At 29.7% G+C, this 21,116-nt stretch overlaps 1 protein-coding gene across 1 annotated transcript in view; it reads right to left on the reverse strand.

The window, feature by feature from the left end:
- Ptp99A (Protein tyrosine phosphatase 99A) overlaps positions 1-21,116 on the reverse strand; it is a 584,596-nt gene that overhangs the window by 290,293 nt on the left and 273,187 nt on the right. The window contains exon 5 of the mRNA XM_065503698.1: positions 4,320-4,501. Within this exon, the coding sequence (XP_065359770.1) occupies positions 4,320-4,501 (182 nt within the window). The remainder of the gene's footprint in view (positions 1-4,319; positions 4,502-21,116) is intronic.

Genomic DNA, 21,116 nt, shown 5'->3' on the forward strand with positions numbered 1-21,116 from the left:
TTAAAAATTGTTAAAGGTATTTTCAATAAAGAACTTTTCTACATGCATTTTTGTTTAGAATTTTTTTTTAAATCATCTAACATTTGTTTACAATTTTTATTTCCTTTAATATTGCTTACACTCGTGGTATATTGTATAAATAGCCAATTGAACCCGGATGTCTGTGGCTATGTATGCCTGATTTTAGCAATGTAAAGTTTTAATCCAAAAGTTTTTTTTGTTGTCGACATATAATTGTTGCTGCTGCTTTGTTTATGGCTGTCTGATTAAGTGTTTTTTGTTTGTGTATGTAGGAAAATGTTAACTATTTTTATTTGGTTTTTCATTTGCTGCTCCCTAAAGTAGGCAACCTATTTAAGTTCAAAAAATAGAAAATTTTTGATGTTTTTACACAGAAAATACAATTACAACTACAACAATATAAACACCGAAATAATGATAAAGCAGCTGTTAAAACATCATAGCAAAAACTAACAACAACAATGTGAGTAAAAAGCAATAATAACAACGACAACATTAACAACAACTTTTTTTATGAGTTTTTTCTCTTAGTTGTTGAACGACGACTGTTGGTAGTTGTAATATAAATTACGAATACAGTACGAGAGGAACAAACTATTACTCGCTCGTCCTGTATTGAGGCAACATTAAAGTAGAGAAAAACCTAGAACCTTAAAAACTTTGCAATTTTTAATGGTAATAAAGGCATTTAATACTGGTACACTCACATACTAACTCTCATACAAATATTTATATGATGCAAATACATACTGTATGCATTTTATCTGACATTTGTTTACGATTCAAAATTAAAAGTAGAGAAATTGCATGAGATATTAAAACGAAATTTTGTTGTTGAGTTGGAGTTGTAACGACTGGGTTAGAGTGGTACAACATGGATTTAATACAAATTCAAACTAAAAGTAATTAGTGTTATGGTTTACAAATAAACATTGGTTAATCAGAAATGAGGGATATTTACGTATTTTAATTTAAATGAGAGCAAGTCTCAATAGAGGCAATGTGTTTTCAAAGCAGTTAGATTAATACCTAATGATTAAGAGAAAGCCTGGAATGTGTATCAATCAATTGATATATCAATTAATTGATTTAATTAAAACCAAAGAATCCTAAAAGCTGCACAAAAGGAAAATACATGTTGAAGAGTAAATTTAAGAATTCAAAAACTATTGTTGAAAAAATCAAACAGTGTAAGAGATTACTCTGTTTTTTTTTTCGGCAAACGTTACGACCAACTATTCTTGAATACCCTTTCCTGGCACTATAGCGCACCATATAATAAAGTGTTTATAGAAGAAATACCAAGCAGCCTTTAGGTAACATATGAGAGTGATATAGATGACTATAAACACCCATTTACAGACAAAACATCATACATTGTTTGTTGGTTACGAATAATTAAAATAGGAAGCAACTGACTAGTAAAGAGCACTCTGCCACATGACAGCTGGTTGGGAGGGTCCTCACAATTTATTCGAACACACACAATCATACACATATCCCAGCAGTTAAGCAAGTAGTCAATGTATCCCTTAGAGATAGTAATTGTCACTAATTTCTGATCATTTGACTGACTACAATTTATATATTTTTGGTCAATTTGACACGTATGTGCTCTTTGTAGTGCAGAGAGAAGTCAATTGGTTACACCCTATGTAATCTAGCGTAAATACATTAGTCACTTAAGTGTCTATAAATAATCTAGAGTGTAGTCACTTTAAATGTTAATTTGGTACTGCACTTTAAAAAGTAGTTATTTTATTCACTATAAGTACAGTGGAATCGGGATAGAGTGAACTAATTAATGCAAGGCCTGTTCACTTTATCCAATAAATTCACTTTATCGAGACTGAAAAAATAATATAAAATCATAAAATTTTATGTCAAAAATGTACCTTTTATTACATTTTTATAAAGGAACAAATAAATCATTAATGGTTGCTTGTTTTGTACATGTACTTTTGGCTTTGTGTACTACTAAATCACGAAATTTGTAAAACTATGATATTTTCATAATCTTTAGTATTGTTCTCAGCCCAGTCAATGGCTTTTTCAAAAAAAAACAGCTTGAGTTGGTGCTTTATACCCTTGAAGCCAGCCTGCGCTTGCATTGAAACCTCCTGATCGTGTAACTGTTCGTGTATTTTTTTTTTTTGGATTTTGCCTTAAGCATTTCTCCACTGACAGGGAAATTTTTACATCGCTGCTTTAAAAGTCAATTATGGAGTATTTTGTCGACGCTGGGACATTCCGGGACATTTTACACTCTACAGAGGTAGGCGATATTCATTCTTTAGAGTCTCCAATGTAAAAATTTGTGTGTTCATACTATCCAGTAGTTCATATTATCAAGTGTTCACTCTAACCCGACTCCACTGTAATCTATTGGAGAATTGTCGGAGGAAGGTTTGTTTATAAGCAATCTGTTATTGGAGTGTCTATGGAATGTATTTTTAACTGACTAGTTGAGTCATGGAAATATAACCATATACGGACACCACTACTTAATAAAAAACAACAACAACAAAAAGACCCGTGTCTCCTAGTTTTGCACAAAGTCTTGCACTTTTTTATGGGGCTCCAAAGATTTGGGGCCTCGGTGTCATTTTTGCAAAAAAGTAATAATTTTCTTAGGCTCATATCTTGCAAACAGTTTGGAATTTTAATTTACTCTCTGAGGCAAAGTTGTAACCCTTGTCATTGTGGACATATAAAATCATAAAAACCTCATCTTCAAGATCAAAATCGCAAAAAACTTAAAATAAATCGATTTTTCTTATCTTTTTTCCACTGTTCAGGTCCATAGGTAGCAGACTATTCAAAATTCAAGGAAACAATCAACTATAAAAATGTACCTAAGATCTTAATAAACAACTTTCTAGAACATATGAACTTCCTAGGTATGATTCTTAAAACCGTTTAGGTAGGTCAAGTTGGTGAGAAAAAACTACATGAATTTAGTGTTTTGGGCCATAAACTATTAAATTATTATAAACTAAAGCATACTTTTAGGCAGCTTTAAAAAAATGAATTTCTAAATTTATTTCGAATTTTTTAAAGTTTTTTGCGATTTTGATCTTGAAGATGATGTTTTTTTGATTTTATATGTTCACAATTTTTGTTCTTTATGACAAGAGCTACAATTTTGGCTCAGAAACTAAATCAAAAAAATCAATCACGGTTTATTGTTTGTGTTTTGTTTAAGCTTTGATATTTTTATAAATTAAGCTTGAGTGTCTGTAATTCTCAAATACTCTATAGTTTTATTTGTATAATATCTTTAGTTTTTCTAAAGCCTTTTGGGAAAAGGTTTCCTGATGATCTGGCCTAAGCAACCAGTGAAATGCGCATAGGAACTAGCGCATATAACTACAGTGAATTTATCAAATTAAAAATTTGGAATTTAGCATAAAAACAATTTTACTAAAATACTAATTTTGTATTCCCGAATAACCTTTTAACAAAATTCAGAACTGTTTGCAAGATATGAGCCTGAGAAAATTATCACTTTTTTTGTAAAACAATCATGTCCTTGTTACATAAGTAGTGACATGACTAGTTGTCACCCTAAGTGATACTAGTTCGGTACTGTCACCAAGAACTGCTGGGATTTGTTCATATGTAGACAACTGCTAGTATATGTGTGCCATTAAATGATGTGATGTGATAAACTTTAAAAGGCTTAAGGATGTGTGTTTTTACGAGGACAGTGTAAATTATACGAGTAAGGCCTACATTTGTCTCCAACTCTACTTATTTTCTTTTACTGCCGAGTATCACTCGATATAATAAAAGAACTCGCCTCGTAATTTGTGGTGCCTGAGCAGGCGAGAGTTTTATTGAATTTCCAGTGGGGTGTTTGTAGGTAAATAAGTTGTAAAAAGTTTACGTTTTTTTTTTATTTTTAAACACATTCTGTTCTTTATTTTGCTGTTATTAAAGTTTTTGTTTCTTCCTAAAAGGTTTTGTGATAAAAGAAACTTTGTCTTGCTGTGCCACATTAAATTTGTTGAAGTTTTTTTTTTAACAACTTTTCTTTTATCATTTTAATGGCAGGTGTGAGGTTTATGGAAAAGCTTAAGTCAGGGTAATTAATAAGTTACTAAAAAATGTTGTTAAAGTAATGAAGTTATAAACAATTTCCCAGTGTTTACTATTCTTCTTAAATATTTTATATTATATACAATTAGCCCACGTTATTTTAAGTACAGACTTATAAAATAATATCAATAAATAAAAATGATTTATTTATACATAAGTAAGTACTTATTTGTTTACAAAAAATATTCAATACTTACCCTCACGCAAGGTCACTATGTAGTAGGATTCTTTGGAGGGTGGACTAATGCCCAATTTATTGACTGCTTTCAAACGAAAACTATACACTGTAAATGGTACGAGGCCAGTTACTTGATACGATGTCACATTCGATTTTGTTTGTATTTGTGGCACTTGATCCCACTGACCATTCTCGCCCACTCTGCAAAATAAATAAAACACAGAAAAAAGTTGCAAGAAAATATTTTTTTTTTTGAAAAGAACTGAAAATGATGATGAGAAATAGAAAAAATAATATTTACTTATATCTTATAGTTTAAATGTATTTTAATTCAATTGGTTTTTTTTAGTGCTTTATTTTCTTTAAATGTTTGGACAGAGAGCAGGAAATTCTTGCTCACACACACAAACATTCAAAAAATACCATTACAATTCAATTCAACTGTAGGACTTTAGTGGAATGAATGAAATAATGAAAGAAAGAAAGTTGTGTTTGTTTAGTTCTTTAGAAAACTACTTAAATAGACATACTTTCACACTTATATGCTAGGGTGGACCTTATTTTGCTTACGATTTTCGATTTCCCTGTAATACCGTATGTAAAATCCTTAGTTTGCCTACCCAGAGCTGAGTCATTTATTTCATCGGATTCTACTAGTCATAGCTAGTCATAGCCAATAAGTTGTAGAAGACTTTATCTGCTCGGTTCATATCCATAGATACATTTACCCCTACTTTGTTGTCAGCCGACTGAAAGCCGAAGCATTTATCTGGTCGGATTGTACTCATTAGCTAGTCATAGCCAATAAGTTGTAGTTTGCCGAGAGCGGAATAATTTATCTCCTCGGATTGCATCCATATTTATATTTGTCCATAAGTAGTCGTTAGCCGACAGAGAGCCGAAGCATTTATGTAGTCGGATTGTATTAACTAGCTATCTTAACGTATGGAGTCATCAAATTCATATCCATTCATCCGTTGCATTTACTCTTCCATAATAAGTCATTAGCCAAAGCGTTTATCTTTTCGAAACTCGCTATTATAAGCTTCGTCAATTAACAAAAAAATTTCAAAGGAAGCTGGCCTTTAAAGAACCTGGACGGACTATGCAAATCCCGGATGGAAAAAAACTGCATCACAATTTATTTATTTTTTTGAATAAAATGATTTTGATTTTTTGCGCATATATTCAGCATATTTAAGTAAAATTGTGAATTTTTTTAGATGTTTATCCACATAATTCAATAGCAATGACATCAAAAAAAGGCTTGAATAACCACTATATAGATTTGATGCACCATGGCTATCTAAATTTTTCAATTCTATGGACAGATTTTTTAAAATAATTTTTAATTAAAATTATAAATTTTGTTAGACGTTTCTCCACATAATTAATGATAACTCAAAAACGGTAAGTCCGATATTATGAGAAGTATTAAAATTTACATAACCTTTAACCTGCTTATATAATACGTTTTAATCTGCTTAGTAGTTTCGGAGTTATAATAACAAATTGAAGGAAAAAATTTATTTTTTACGTGAAAGTAAAAAATTTTTTAGTTTTAAAAAAATCATGAAAAATCGAAAACGGCGGAAATTGTTTACATTTATTGCTTTATCGCAAAGCCACATGTCATAGGAACAAAACGAGATATCGATCATAAAAATCGATTGATTCTTTTCAAATTTATTGACAATGAAGTGAATTCGCTCATTTTCACAAACTTTTAGTTTTTTGTTTGATTTACATTAAATTGAGTAGTTAATGTTCTTCTTTCGATTGATTGAATCTTGAAAACATTTTCCCCATGCTATGTACATTTTTTCATTTATATATTGCGTTTCAATCTGCTCAGTAGTTTCGGAGTTATAATGACAAATTTAAGAAAAAAATATATTTTTTACTTGAAAAAAGCTATTTTTTTTGTTTTAAAAAAATCATGAAAAATCGAAAACGGCGGAAATTGTTTACATTTATTGCTCTATCGCAAAGCCACATGTCATAGGAACAAAACGAGATATCGATCATAAAAATCGATTGATTCTTTTCGAATTTATTGACAATGAAGTGAATTTGCTCATTTTCACAAAATTTTAGGTTTTTGTTTGATATACATAAAATTTAATAGTTAGTGTTCTTCTTTCGATTGATTGAATTTTGAAAATATTTTCTCCATGCAGTGTACAAATGTTCGTATATATATTACGTTTCTATCGGCTCAGTATTTTCGGAGTTATAATAACATATTGAAGCAAAAAATATATTTTTTACTTGAAAAAAGCAATTTTTTTCTATTTTAAAAAAATCATGAAAAATCGAAAACGTCAGAAATTGTTCTGATTTATTGCTTTATCATAAAGTCACATGTAATAGGAACAAAATCGATCATTTTTGAGTTGTCATTAATTATGTGTAGTAATGTTTTTGTAATTAGCTAGCATGTTGAATCAAATCAATATAGTGTTTATTCAAGCCCTTTTTGTACCCTACACCACCATAGTGGGGAGGGTATAATGCGTTTTTGCAGATGCTTGTAACGCCCAAAAATATTAATCTAACACCCACCTTAAAGTATACCGATCGACTTAGAATAATTTTCTGAGTCGATTAAAAGATGTCCGTCCGTCCGTCCGTCCGTCTGGCTGGCTGGTCGGCTGGCTGTCCATGTAAACCTCGTGCGCTGAGTACAGGTCGCAATTTTGAAGATATTTCGATAAAATTTGGTACAATTTCGGCCCAATGACCAAGCCTATTGAAACTGGCTGAAATCGGTCCATTAGCCCCCATACAAATGTCCTTCCGAAATTGGACTTTATCGGTCATAAATGTTGAATTTATAAATGTATCTCCACAAATTGCGCTCCAAATAAGTTTTATATATACAAAATTCATGTCACAAAATTTTGTTACGATCGGTCCATAATTAGTCATAGCTCCCATATTGACCCGCTTCCGAAAATCACTTTAACATGCATAAATCGCTTAAAAATGTTGCCATACATGCGAAATTCAACATAGTTAACTTTAATATAGACATAAATCACACGACCTAATATAAGGCCCACTTTCGAAAATCACTCAAAAATATAAATTATTGAAATTTTAAAAGAAAAATGTTTTTGCTCTTTTACTTAGTGTAGGGTATTATATGGTCGGTCTTGATCGACCATACTTTCTTACTTGTTTGGTATTGACCCGTGTAATAATTGCATAAATCCACAAGCTTTAAAATAAGGGCCAGCCTATTATACACACTTCTACACACATTCATATGTACATAGTCTAGCCACTCTAACAGTGTACAAATATCAACATTTAGCTCCATTTTTTTTTTGTTATTATTTTTGGCCCACAAAATAAAAACAGTTTTTTTCTATATTTTTTTCTATTTATTTTTCCTTTCTTCCAGACCTACAAACAACAATAATACGTTGCTTTATGTTTAAGTTAAGCGTAAAAAGAATTTTACGCTCCACATGTATGTATGTTTTTCTAAAATTTATATTTCTTTTTTATTTTATTTTTATTTTTATATAAATTTTTTTTCCTTCTTATTTTATATTTATATTTTGTTTCAACCGTGCATGAGAAATTTAATAACAGCAATGGCAATTCTCATTTCACTTAAACAATAGCAAATGTATTAAATATTTCTTCCATTCTTCTTAATCATCAATGGGAATTGATTTAAGGCAATTGTTTCATTTGTTTTTCAATTACTTGTGGGATTGTGTGAATTTTTTTTTTTTTGGGTCGGGAATTATTTTTGACAAGTTTTAGTTAAGATGATTTTATTTTGAACTTTTAAGAGTTTTTTGTTTTTTTTTTGCAGGAAATGTTTTCAATTGAAATAAAAACTTTAAGGGCAGGAGGTTTGCTCTGTGGGAGTTTTAGCAGGATTAAATAAAATGCCTAAAAACTGTTTAAATTAATATGTCTTGGGTTTACATAAAAGCAATTGATTTTCCCAATTTTCTCAATTATAGAGTTGCCTAGCAGAATATTTGAAATCATGTTCATATTGTTTAAATATTTATGCTAAAATAGTACAATTCATTCATCATCAGCTAAAATTCTTGAAGTTACAGACATAAAATTTGTAATTGTAAATTCCTTTCCGATCAAATACATTCCTCAGTTATCTTAGTAAATCTTTATGTATGGACACTACCGTGGTCCTTACTCTCAAGGTATTAAATTATCTTCCGTCATCAAAAAACCAAAAACGTTTAGAGGTTGTACATTTTATTTAAAGTTTCGAGTTTTCGGTCAAAATAGAAATTAGGGTTGAAATTCTAATAAAAATTATTCGAATAATCGAATAAAAAATTTTATTTTTAATCGAATGAATAATATATTTCAATTTAGAATAAAAGAATATCCAATTAATAATTCTCGATTAAATTAATTTTCATGTTAAAATATAAAACAAGTAAAAGAGCAAAAAAATCATGGACCGATTTCGGACAGTTTCAATTGGCTTGGTCCTTGGGCCGAAAAAGTTATATGTACCAAATTTTATCGAAATATCTTCAAAATTGCGACCTGTACTCTGCGCACAATGTTTACATGGACAGCCATCCAGGCAGACGGACGGACGGGCATCGTTTAATTGACACAGAAAGTGATTCTAAGTCGATCGGTATACTTTAAGGTGGGTGTTAGACTAATATTTTTAGCCGTTACAAACATCTGCACAAACGCATTATACCCTCCCCACTATGGTGGTGTAGGTTATAAAAAGTAGTTTGTTGGTCAAAACTATCTTAAGGAAACCGTAATAATCGTTTATACTTTTATTCCAAGTTGGGTTGCATTGAAAATTTTATTAGAAACGTCCACATTAATTTCCCAATTGATTTGGGATTAGTAACCAATATCAGAACATTACGAGACCTAACCTAAAAACGGAAACCTTGTTTTTGACTAATAAATACATAGGAGAGGTTAAAGTATATAAAATCGTCTTAGAATATAAAGCGCCTTAAAAATGTATTGATCCTTTATATGAAGAGGCCCAACTAAGAGTAAGCTTAGAGTAAAAAAATTATCCTCTCCCAAGTTATATGGCTGACACAACAACAAAATACATGATGAACTTTTGAACTTTTTATTTTATACAATTTTAGAGTAAATTTTTAATTTGACTAAATTGAGAAAAATAGCTGTGTTTTTTTAAAAAAAAAGTTTTCAGAAACATAAAAACTGTTGCTATTTTTAGAACACTCAAAGGACAAACAAATTTTCTCACATAACACATTTGAAATACAAAATATGAGCACTAAATAATTAGCTAAAAAAATTCTTAAAATGTAGCCAACAACTCGTACTTTATAATTTAGAAAAGTTTTTCTTTAACATTTAATTTAGTTAAACTTTTCTGTTTTTTTTTTTGTTTTGCCCACCCAGAAAATCTTTTTGATGATGTATTTATTTAGGAAATTTTTGAACCAACCAACCCTTTTTGTGGCCAAACCCTTTTATCCTTTTATACTTTATCTGTTTTGTGTTTTGCATTCTTAACAACGTATCTTATTTATGGCTGCATAACTTTTTGTATTTTCAGTTACACATGATTTTCTTTGAAAGTTTTGAAAACCGTTTGTGTTTTCTGCTTGTATTTGTCTTAAGTTGTTGCGAAATATTTGTGGGCTCTTTTTTTCAAATTTATTTATGTAAATAATCCTTAGATGAAGAAAAAAAATCAACATCTTTATGAGAAAATATATATTATAAATTTTTTAAGGAGGCATAAAATGTCAATGTCTTCATAAAACTTTGTTTTTATGGCTTTAAGTGGGTATTCTTGGTGGCAGTAAAGAACAAAGTTGAACAAACTCACACACATTTTGTGCGTGTGGTATTTGAATATTTTCTTAACATTACAGTTTAAGGATGGCTGACTGACTGGTTGCTTGTTTTGGTGTTTATTTCAAGGACTTTTATGTGGAAAGTTTTCTCTTTTATAGAGTTGTCGATTTCTTTTTGACACATGATTAATAAATTTTTTTTTGTTGGCCAATTTACTTTCAATAAAACGTATTGCTTTTTGGGGGTTTTTTCGGCTGATGTGATTTTTCTTGTTAAAAGTTTTTGAGGTTAATATTAACTTTGGGAATATTTAATGCGAGTTTTGGACTCAACAGGTGGGATGAGTGTGTTCCAATTGGTCATATGCAGGAGTCAGCTGTATTATAACTGATTAGAAGATCATAATTTGGTTGTGGTTGATTAGTTTTATCTTATTTTTTGAACTACAGTTGTCATTTTTTTAAATTTATATTTGGTATACAAAAGTATTTCGAAAAGGTCTTCTGAAGTATTTCGGAACTTATCTGCAGTTAAAGAAATCTGTATTGTGCGATGCCAGTTTATGATACACTCTAGAGTAGAGGATAAAAAAACCGGGTTTTATAGACCCAAGGTATATGCACCTGGAATACGGTTCGATCAGTGATTAATATGTTCATCATCCGGATCATGCAAATTGGTTCTAGTATGGCCAAAATCGGTCACTACAAAATTTGGATGTATTGTGGTTCCAGTAGTACAAATATGGTGTACTTTGGGTATAAGCACATGAGCGAATTCACTTAATTGTGAATAAATTGGAAAAGAATCAATCGATTTTTATGACCGATATTTCATTTTGTTTCCATTACATGTGGCTTTGCGATAAAGCAATAAATCTGAAAAATTTCTGCCGTTTTCGAATTTTCATGATTTTTTAAAACAAAAAAAATTGCCATTTTCACCTAAAAACATATTTTTTGCTTCAATTTGTTATTATAACTTCGAAACTACAGAGCCGATTAAAACGCAAAATTTGTACATAGCATGGGGACAATTTTTTTACTACTCAATTTTATGTATATCAAACAAAAACTGAAATTTTGTGAAAATAAGCGAATTCACTTTATTGTGAATAAATTCTAAAATAACACTATACAACAAAATCAAATTTTTTCCAAAATTACAAGGTCCGACCAATAAATTTTGATAGAGGAGGACGTGTATCGGCGTTTTGAAAGTTTACATTCGAATTTCATTTGAGGGCGGGTTAAAGCTTACCAACTCTGGCACATTCTTATTGTTAATCTTCATATGAAACCATGTGATCCTTATATTTTAGATATAAAATGTGTTCAGCAAAGTTATGTAAAATGTTACGGAGAATATTTTTGTAGAATATGTTAACCCTCTAAATCCTCAAGGCATGGGTCTTTTTTGTCCTTCTTTTAAAAATGAGTAACAAACACCATTAAAACAGGGATTTAAGGGGTTAAAATGGTCCTCAAAAATATTATCCGTGAAATTTTACTTTAAGTCCTTAATACACCAAAACGGAAAATTCAACCAGAAAGTCAGAAATAAGACATAATAAAAGAGAGCTTACGGTTAATTTCGTATTTATTAAGAACTAGCTGACCCGACAGACGTTGTCCTGTCCAAGAAACAACAGCATATTTTGAGTTTTTATATAAGTCATCGAATTATGGTCTGAAATATGAGTGATCACCAGGGAAACCAAAATATGCAAATGCATGTTTTTTCTGGTGAGTTTAATGAACACATGGATAAGATATTTACACGTTTCAGAACTATTTAAGAACTTTGGCATCGATTTGTTAGTACATATTTTTGCATATTTTACCCTTAAATTCATATTTTTGCATATATTTTTTTTGGAGCATATTTATGTCATATTTTTGCGTTTTTAGAGCATATTTTACTGTTTAATAGCATATTTTGACTTTATCAAAAACTAATTTTGTCTTTCTTATTTTTCGATGTTGTATTACAGGTTTTTACTTCCTTTGATTAAAATTCAAAATTTAAAAATAGATCGCTTTTGACCAAAAATAAATATTTAAAAAACAAAAAATTTTTTTTAAAATTTAAAAAATAAATTTGAAAAAAAAAATTTAAATTTAAAATAAAATTAAAAAAACAATTCGAAAATTTTTTATCTCCAAAAAATTAAAAAAACTGAAAAAAATGTTTGTTCACCTAAAAATATTTAAATTTTTTATTTTGAAGTATAATTTGGTGAAGGGTTTACAAGATTAGGCACAGCCGAATATAGCTCTCTTACTTGTTTTAATATAAAATAAGCACTATTTTAATAATAGCGCCATCTAAATATCAAATTTTAGTTCTAATTTAAACTTAACCGTTCTAAGAGTTAAAGAAATCTTGTCAGTTGATGTCGAAAGAATATTTTCTATGTATAAAAATGTTTTCAGATCCAATAGACAACGATTTTTATTTGAAAATTTAAGTAAATTTTTTTTGGTAAAAAATTGTGTAAAAGTTTGGTTTTTTAAGAGCATATTTTTTAAATTTTAAGAGCATATTTTAAAGTTTTTACTGCATATTTAAAGCGCTTAAAACGCTTTTTTTAGAGCATATTTCCGGTTTCCCTGGTGATCACAAATCTAGCCCTTTTTCTTGATTAAACGCTTATTGACCAATTTATTAGCGATTTTAGATATTTTGTGTTTTTATATAAAAAACCGAGTTTTTGTCAGAAATATGAGTGATCACTGATCGAGCACTTTTTCTTTATTAAACGCTTAGATATTTTGAGTTTTTATATAAAAAATCGATTTTTGTTCTGAAATATAAGTGATCACAGATCGAACTGCTTTTCTTGATTAAACGATTTTTAGTAAAAAATTTTAAGTAAAAAATTTATTTTTGTTCAGAAATATGATTGATCACAGATCAAGCCCCTTTTCTTGATTAAACGCTTATTGGCCAAGTTATTAGCGAATTTAGATATTTTGAGTTTTTATATAAAAAAAACGATTTTTGTTCAGAAATATGAGTGACCACAGATCGAGCTCCTTTTCTTGATGAAACGCTTATTAGCCAAGATATTAGCGATTTTAGATATTGTGAGTTTTTATATAAAAAATCGTTCTTGTTCAGAAATATGAGTGATCACAGATCGAGCTGCTTTCCATGAGTAAACGCTTGTTGGCCAAGTTATTAGCGAATTTAGATATTTTGAGTTTTTTTCTTGTTCACAAATGTGATATTTTGAGTTTTTATATAAAAAATCGATTTTTGGCCAGAAATATGAGTGATCACAGATCGAGCTGTTTTTCATGATTAAACGCTTATTGGCGAAGTTATTAGCGAATTTAGATATTGTGTATTTTTATATAAAAAATCGATTTTTTGCCAACGCAAGTAGAAACGCTCATCGTTTCTCGGATGGACATAATGTTGGAAATTAAATAGGGGAAACTGGAATTCCTTGTTTCCGCCATTGAAATTTCTTTGACAATTGATTCCAAATATATCTTGGTATTTCGTATTATGGCAGCGTTCGGGCCATGTCACTACCTTTGGTCACATATTTCATTAGTGAGTGTATTATTGGGCGTAAAAAACTTTTGTGGACTATTGCGAACATTTAAAAATAAATAGCCAAATCGGTCCAGGCGTTGTGCGATTTTAGATATATCGAAAAAAGTGGGCATGGTAAATTTTTCTTACGAATTTTACTACGAACATTTAAAAACAAATTAGCCAAATAGGCATTTTCAGATTTTAGATAAATCGATAATGTGGGCATGGTAAATTTTTCCTTCAGTAAAAACTTTAATTGGATAACTACGAACATTTAAACAAAAAATTAGCCAGATCGTTATAGCCGTTTTCTGATTTTAGATAAATTGAAAAAAGTGGGCGTGGTAAATTTTTCATTCCGTAAAAACCTAAGTTTTTATCTAAATATGACCAATATTTACGACAATTGATTTTTATTTATATAGATTTGAATAGGAAGTCTTCATTATTTAAATTTTACTAAGTTTACTTTAATAATATCAGATTAAACGTTTTTAAGTAATCATTAATTATGTGGAGAAACGTCTAAAAAAATCACAATTCTACTTAAATTTGTTTTAAAGAAATTTGGACCATATCTGTACTACTGGAACCACTATACATCAAAAATATGTAGTGGTTTAAAAAGCCTCTAAAATTTTTTCGATTTTGTTGCCCTTTGTAATTTACCCTACACCTCATATAATCCCTATATCAGAAAAATATTTTATTGTTACATATTGATAGAAGATTCTGCACAGCCGTATATAACACTCTTACTTGTTATTATTATAAAATTGCCAATTTTTGGTAGTACAGGCGAATCCCGGTATAACGAATCTCACTTTAACGAAAATCCGATTTAACGCAAGGTCGAATTCGTAACATTGACCACCTTATATAACGAACGTTTCAAAAATTGTATGGAAAAAACAAACAAAAATCAAACAAACGACCAAATTTTTAGCATTGACAACCTTATATAGCGAATATTTCGAAAATTGTACGCTCAATATAACGAACAGAAAATATAAAAAACAAAATTAGTAAAGAATGTAAAAATAAGAAAATAAGTCGTTACATTACCGTTTTCAATGGTTAATAATAGGTGCTGTCATTTTTTCTATAGTGGTTTTAATTGCTTGTTTTCACAATATCGAATGAAAGATTTCGTTCGCATTTTAAGCGAAAGAAAACTGATTCGTTCACGTAAATATGAAGTTAGGGAATTCAAAATCAGCTTTCTTTCGCTTAGAATGCGAACGAAATCTTTCATTCGATATTGTGAATCAGGCTATAATTCACGTGAATTAAATATAGGAAACCGTAGAAGAATTTCATTGAAAGAAAAACTAAAAATTTTGATGAATGAATGAAATATGGAATAATAAAATTCTCAACATGTATTTTGAAGAAAATTAAAACATTTTATCGTGACTAAATGTTTCCTGTAAATTGTCTTTACACAAATTAAGTGGAATCTAGAATCTTCAAAATCTGTTTTTTTTAAATGTTTGTCTCTGAGTTTAATTTTCATTTTCCGAATCGAAATCCCTTACAATGAAGGCTTTATTAATCATGGATAATGCACCAAGCCATCCTCCAGAAGAACAATTAGTAAAAACTACTATAGATATACAAATTAGGACGATATTCATGCCTCCTAATGTCACACCGCTCATCCAACCTAATTCCAATATAGAAAAAGTTGTCCAAAATTAAAAAAAACATCTCGATATAACGAATTTTTCAATTTAACGAATGGGCCTGACAACATATCGTTCGTTATACCGGGATTTGCCTGTAATTTAATTTTAGTTTTTAGGAGTTGTTTAATTTTTTAAGGTTGGGAATTAGTTTATTTTGGTTGGGATTTATTTCATTTGGGAGTTATTTTATTTTAGAGTTTTTCACTATTGTAATGCTCCATTTTTACAGGCCCTAAATTTAGACCTGCAAAAACTTTACAACACTTCATTATACAATTGGCAGCAAATGCAAGATTTCAATTAAATTCCAAGAAAACTCATGTCAGTTCTGTTTCGATTTCTTGAGTTTAAACATTCAAGGTTCTAGGAATGACTTTTAATCAATTGACGATCAATATTTTAGCTATGAAAGATTAAAGATTACTAATCATTAAAAGCTTTCTTAATTTTCGAACTAAATGTGAGTGTTTCATAATCCAGTTATGGCGAAGCGAGCATTTTAAAATATTTTTTTCGCGAACCAAATTTTTCTTTAATGTTTTTTTTTTCAGCACGCTATTACTTAACATGTATGAGTATAATTTTGCATTACTTATTTCTTAATCACTGTGGTTGTTGGTGATTCATTAAAATACACTTAAAATAATTGTTTATTAAAGCGACCTTTTATTCTTTATTATTAAGTAGCGAAAGCAATTAAATTTGTGGCCCCATTTCGCTTCAATGCCTGCAGCTTCTTCTACTTGCCTGCTATTTAACAACTTCTTTTTTTATGTATAGCTTAAGGTACATTCATATATTAAAAATAATTTACCTTCTCTTATTATTGCATTTATTTGTTGGTTGAATTTTTATGTTTCAAAAAAATAAAAATAAAGAATCGTTCTTAAACACAATGTAATAGGATTTCAATTAATTGCAGATTCTCTTCATAAAGTTTAAAATAAAAAAATAAATACATTTAAGTGTAGCTTAAATTCCATATTGTAAAGATGAAATAAAACCTATAGATTCAACCACGCAGTTATTAATACACATTTCTAATAGGATGGCTCACAAAAATTTTGTCAATGTTGACATTTATCGGAACTATTTAGATGCATTTTCATTCTAGTGGATAAATGGATCAAAGTATAAAATATTTTTTTGTCTAGAATTACAAAGAACTGATTTCTGTTACCCAGAAAAAACTTTAATTAAAACAAGTAAGAGAGTGCCGAATCTTATATACCCTTCACCAAATTATACTTCAGAATACAAATTTTAAATATATTTACATTTTTTGAAAATTATTTTTTTTTAATTTTAAAGTTTTTTTTTAAATTTAAAAAAATTTTTTTTGGTTTTTTAATTTTTTTTTATATAAGACTATGTTCTTATATACGTCGTTGCAAAGGTCTTTGAAATATCTATCATTAGATATCCATATTGTCTATATTAATGACTTAGTAATCCAGATAGGTCAAAATAGGCCAAAAATCGAGGTTTTCCTGGTTGTTTGCTCATATCTCAGCCATTTGTGGACCGATTTTGCTGATTTCAAATAGGAAACTTTTCGAAAGCATGTCTGACAGAATTATTGAAGATTTGGATCCCGAAGATATCTGGGGTCTTCAGAAAATTGATTTCAACAGACAGACAAACGGACAGACAGACAGACGGACATGGCTTAAAAACAAAGTAAGAGTGTTATATTCAGCTGTGGCGAATCTTTTATACCAACCAATTGGGTGCCCCGATAGACTATGCGATAGTGTGCTGGACTTTCAATCTGAGTGTTGTGTGTTCGATTCCCGCCAGTTTATCTGCAGACAAGCAAAACGCTCTGCAGGTTGTGTTTGTTTTTCAAAAAAAAAAGTAGTTCTGGCCTTCTATGGGGACTTGAATTAGTTATGGCTCAAACTGTATAGAATTTGATAGAGTGATTAACTTTAAATGACTTATATCGAAATTTATGTTAATATCATTATATACAAATTGTTTATAGCTAATAAAAATTATCAATATGATCAATTATGGACCAATCCTCACAATCCTCAACTTGTCTATATCCAGTTTCATCACGATATTAATTAGAAGATGACAATCATTAATGTTTAAATAATTTTCTGAGGGGAGTCTTCTATGTGAATTAGGGACAAATGTTGACCGATTTTTTTTTTGAGGGCTCTTCTAATTTATAAGACTCCTTATATCTATTTTTGTATGACATAAGTATGTAGTGGTGGCAATCCGCATACGTACATTCATACATGTTTATAAAATCCCATCATAATAAACCATAAACAATAACCAACCATCATCCCGCTACCAAGCATACGAATACATACGTTCTTATAATTGTTTTTCTCGTATGTATTTGTTTTTCGTTCTTTATTTTTTAATATTTTTTAACCAAAAATACTCCTCATCATATGATCAAATTGATGTTAAATGTAATTCTGATATGCGTGCATTGAACATTTATTTTAATCATTTTCGAATGTATAATAAAAATGGAAAACAGTTAAAACAAAAAGCTGGGCAAAATAAATGAAAAAAAAAATCAACGAAATAAATTGGTATAAAAATCTGATTTTAATCCTGAAATGCCTGAATACCAAAATCTCGCACGCATTTGGTAGCCGGCAATTTTTTATTTTATTTTTTTCCTGCTCTTATTGAAATTATTGTGGGTGTTGCTGTTCCTCCATGAAGCATTTAAGGAAATTTTTATTATATGGAAAAATACCTATCAACCGTTTTTATATAATAAATATTTGTCTTTTTCAAATAGTTGTAAAGTAGACCTTGACTTTCAACAGAAATGCATAAAAATATGTAAGGGGTTTCATGTAACCTCGGGGTACATGTGCCACTCTCATTCATTTCTGAAATTTAAAATGCTAAATCTGTCTAAAACGCGACATTCTTATGCTTTTAAAGTGAACAAAAATATAGGAAATTTTAGCAATTGTTTTTCTTTGATTCCATTTTCTTATAGCATTTTAGTTTTCAATATATTACCAATAAACATGGTGTCAATAACGCGACAAAAAACAGAGTTATTTTTCGATTGCTAAGATATGTACAATTTATTCAAGCTATTTTTTAAAACTAAAGTGAAATAATATGGCTGTTTGTTATGAGTTGTCATGTTGCCTTCTTTTCTTACAACCTTTGGTTTGATTTAGCTCTAGAGATTTATAACGCGACATATTTTCCACTTCGCTTTTGTAATACCATATCTTCCATTTCTTATACCCACCATCAAAAATGATAACGGGTATATGATTCTGTCATTGCATTTGTAACATATCGAAATATTGGTCATAGAACCAAAAACTATGTACAGTGGTTGACAAAACAATGGAAACTTTTCCAAATATTCCATATGTATCCCAAAATTTTAAATATTTTTTTAAAATAAAATTTTTTTTTTTAGTATTTTACTTGTATAGTTATATTTATATAAATTAACTGAAAAACAAACAATATAATTAATTATATTCTAAAAAAAGGGAACAAAATTAAAAATATTCACTATTTCGCTACTGACAATACAATGGAAACTTTTAAACTTCTGCAAGAAAGAAATGTAAAACGAAAGTAATATTTAAAAGAACGACGTAAAAAGCATCCTGTTTACAGTTATTTTATTTTATTTTTAAATTCTGGCAATTTTTCACAATTTCTTTTTCTAAGTTTTTCGCATAATTGCTCTTTTTCAAAGTTAACGAAAATGGCTAATGTTAAGATTTGTGAAGACTTAAAAAATAAAATAGTTAACGATTTTAAAGCTGGTTTAAAACAAAAAAGTATCTGTGACAAATATTCAATAAATAAATCAGCAGTTTCAAAAATTATAAAGAAATTTCGTGAGACCGGTTCTGTAAAAACTCAACATTTAGGTGGAAGACCTCGTAAGACTACTCCTAGACAAGATAATTTAATAGCGAGAGAGTTCAAGAAATTCCCAAAAATAACTCCTCGAGAGGTTGTTAATATCCTAAAATTAGAAATAAGTACCCGAACAGTTAGGCAGGGCAAGTGAGGCTGGTCTTGGTTGCTATCGTCCTGTGAAAAAACCACTCATTTCTAAAAAGAACCGTTCTGCTCGTCTACAATTTACTGTCCTCTTTTCCGACGAATCCAAATACAATTTAAGAGGCAGTGATGGGAGAACATTTGTAAGACGACCAAAGGGAAAAAGATTAGATCCAAAGTACACAAATAAGACTGTAAAGTTTTGCGGTGGCAATATTATGGTATGGGGATGTTTTTCAGGGCAAGGTATGGGCCCAATTCATATTATAAAAGATACCATGGCAGGTATAGGATACAGAACCATATTAAACGATGTTATGTATGGAAAATATGCCCCTAGTTTGGAGATTCCAACACGACAACGACCCGAAACACACCTCTAGGGTTGTAACCGAGTGGTTAAAATCCAACGGGGTACGTGTTTTGAAGGCCTGCCCAATCGCCAGATCTCAATCCCATAGAAAATCTATGGGAAATTGTAGATCGTAAAATAAGGACCCAAAATTACACCAGGAAGGAAGATTTATCGGAGGCGGTTATAAGAGAATGGCAAAATAGTTCAAAGGAGACCATTGACTCTTTAATTGGTTCAATGCATCGTCGATGTGTAGCAGTTAAAAAAAAATAAGGGATACCCAACAAAATATTGAGTTATTGCAAAGTTTAGACCATATTTGTTAAACAAAAATACCTAAGATTCTATTGTTTTGTCAATGCCGTAATAAAGAACTCTTTTTTATTTTGCTTTCTCGTTTTTAGAATTTAATTAATTATGTCCTTTGTTTTTTGTTAAATTAAGTTAATAAATGTATACAAATAAAATACTACAAAAATTTTAAAATTTTTTAAAAAATTATTTCAGATTTTATGGCACTAATGAAATATTTGGAAAAGTTGCCATTGTTTTATCAACCACTGCATATTCTGGGTCCGCGTAAGATTCTAAGACGATCTTGCTATGCCTGTCTGTCTGTATGTCTGTTGAAAATACGATTGGGCCAAAACGAAAGGATCTAGCTGACTGATATTTTCAAAAAATACCCCATGTTAATAAGGTTTTATTGTTATTGAAAATGGACAATATCGGTCCATGATTTCACCTAATACCCATTCATATATCCCCCTGGAATACTGCTGAGCATCTATAAATATGTTGGTTATGCGGCAAACCCGATAAAGTCCCACTCAAAAATGATTTGAACATTCTTAATTTTCTAATAACAATTAATATAGAGATTGGTCATAAACAAATTGTATATAAACCTAAATCTTTCTAAAAAATTTTGTGATTATCCGTTCATAATTGACATCCAATATAACCCCTATATCAGAAAAATATTTTATTGTCAAATATTGAGGGTGGTTATACAGGTTCAGCACAGCCTAATATAACACTTTTCCTTGTTTTATTTCTATATTTCTTATACTTTAATGGATATCTTTTAATTTGTACCAAGTACCGTTGTTTCTTCTCTTATTTCATCCTTTCTTTCACCATCATCATAAATATGTTAAAATAATAGAAATGCGTTATTAAAAAAATGCACTAACAATAACGTGACACACTTTCAAAATCAACATCTTTTTTGTGTGATTGTTATATGAATTTTAGTCATTTGATTAGAACGATCGCTGAGTACTGATAACAAACGATGCTTTAGAAGCAAAAACACGACACTGCAACATGAACCGATTTGACGCATAACTATAGCGAACGAGACACACTTGGGAAATCAAAATAA

Source organism: Calliphora vicina, chromosome 1, assembly GCF_958450345.1.
Source record: "Calliphora vicina chromosome 1, idCalVici1.1, whole genome shotgun sequence".
Lineage (NCBI taxonomy): Eukaryota > Metazoa > Arthropoda > Insecta > Diptera > Calliphoridae > Calliphora > Calliphora vicina.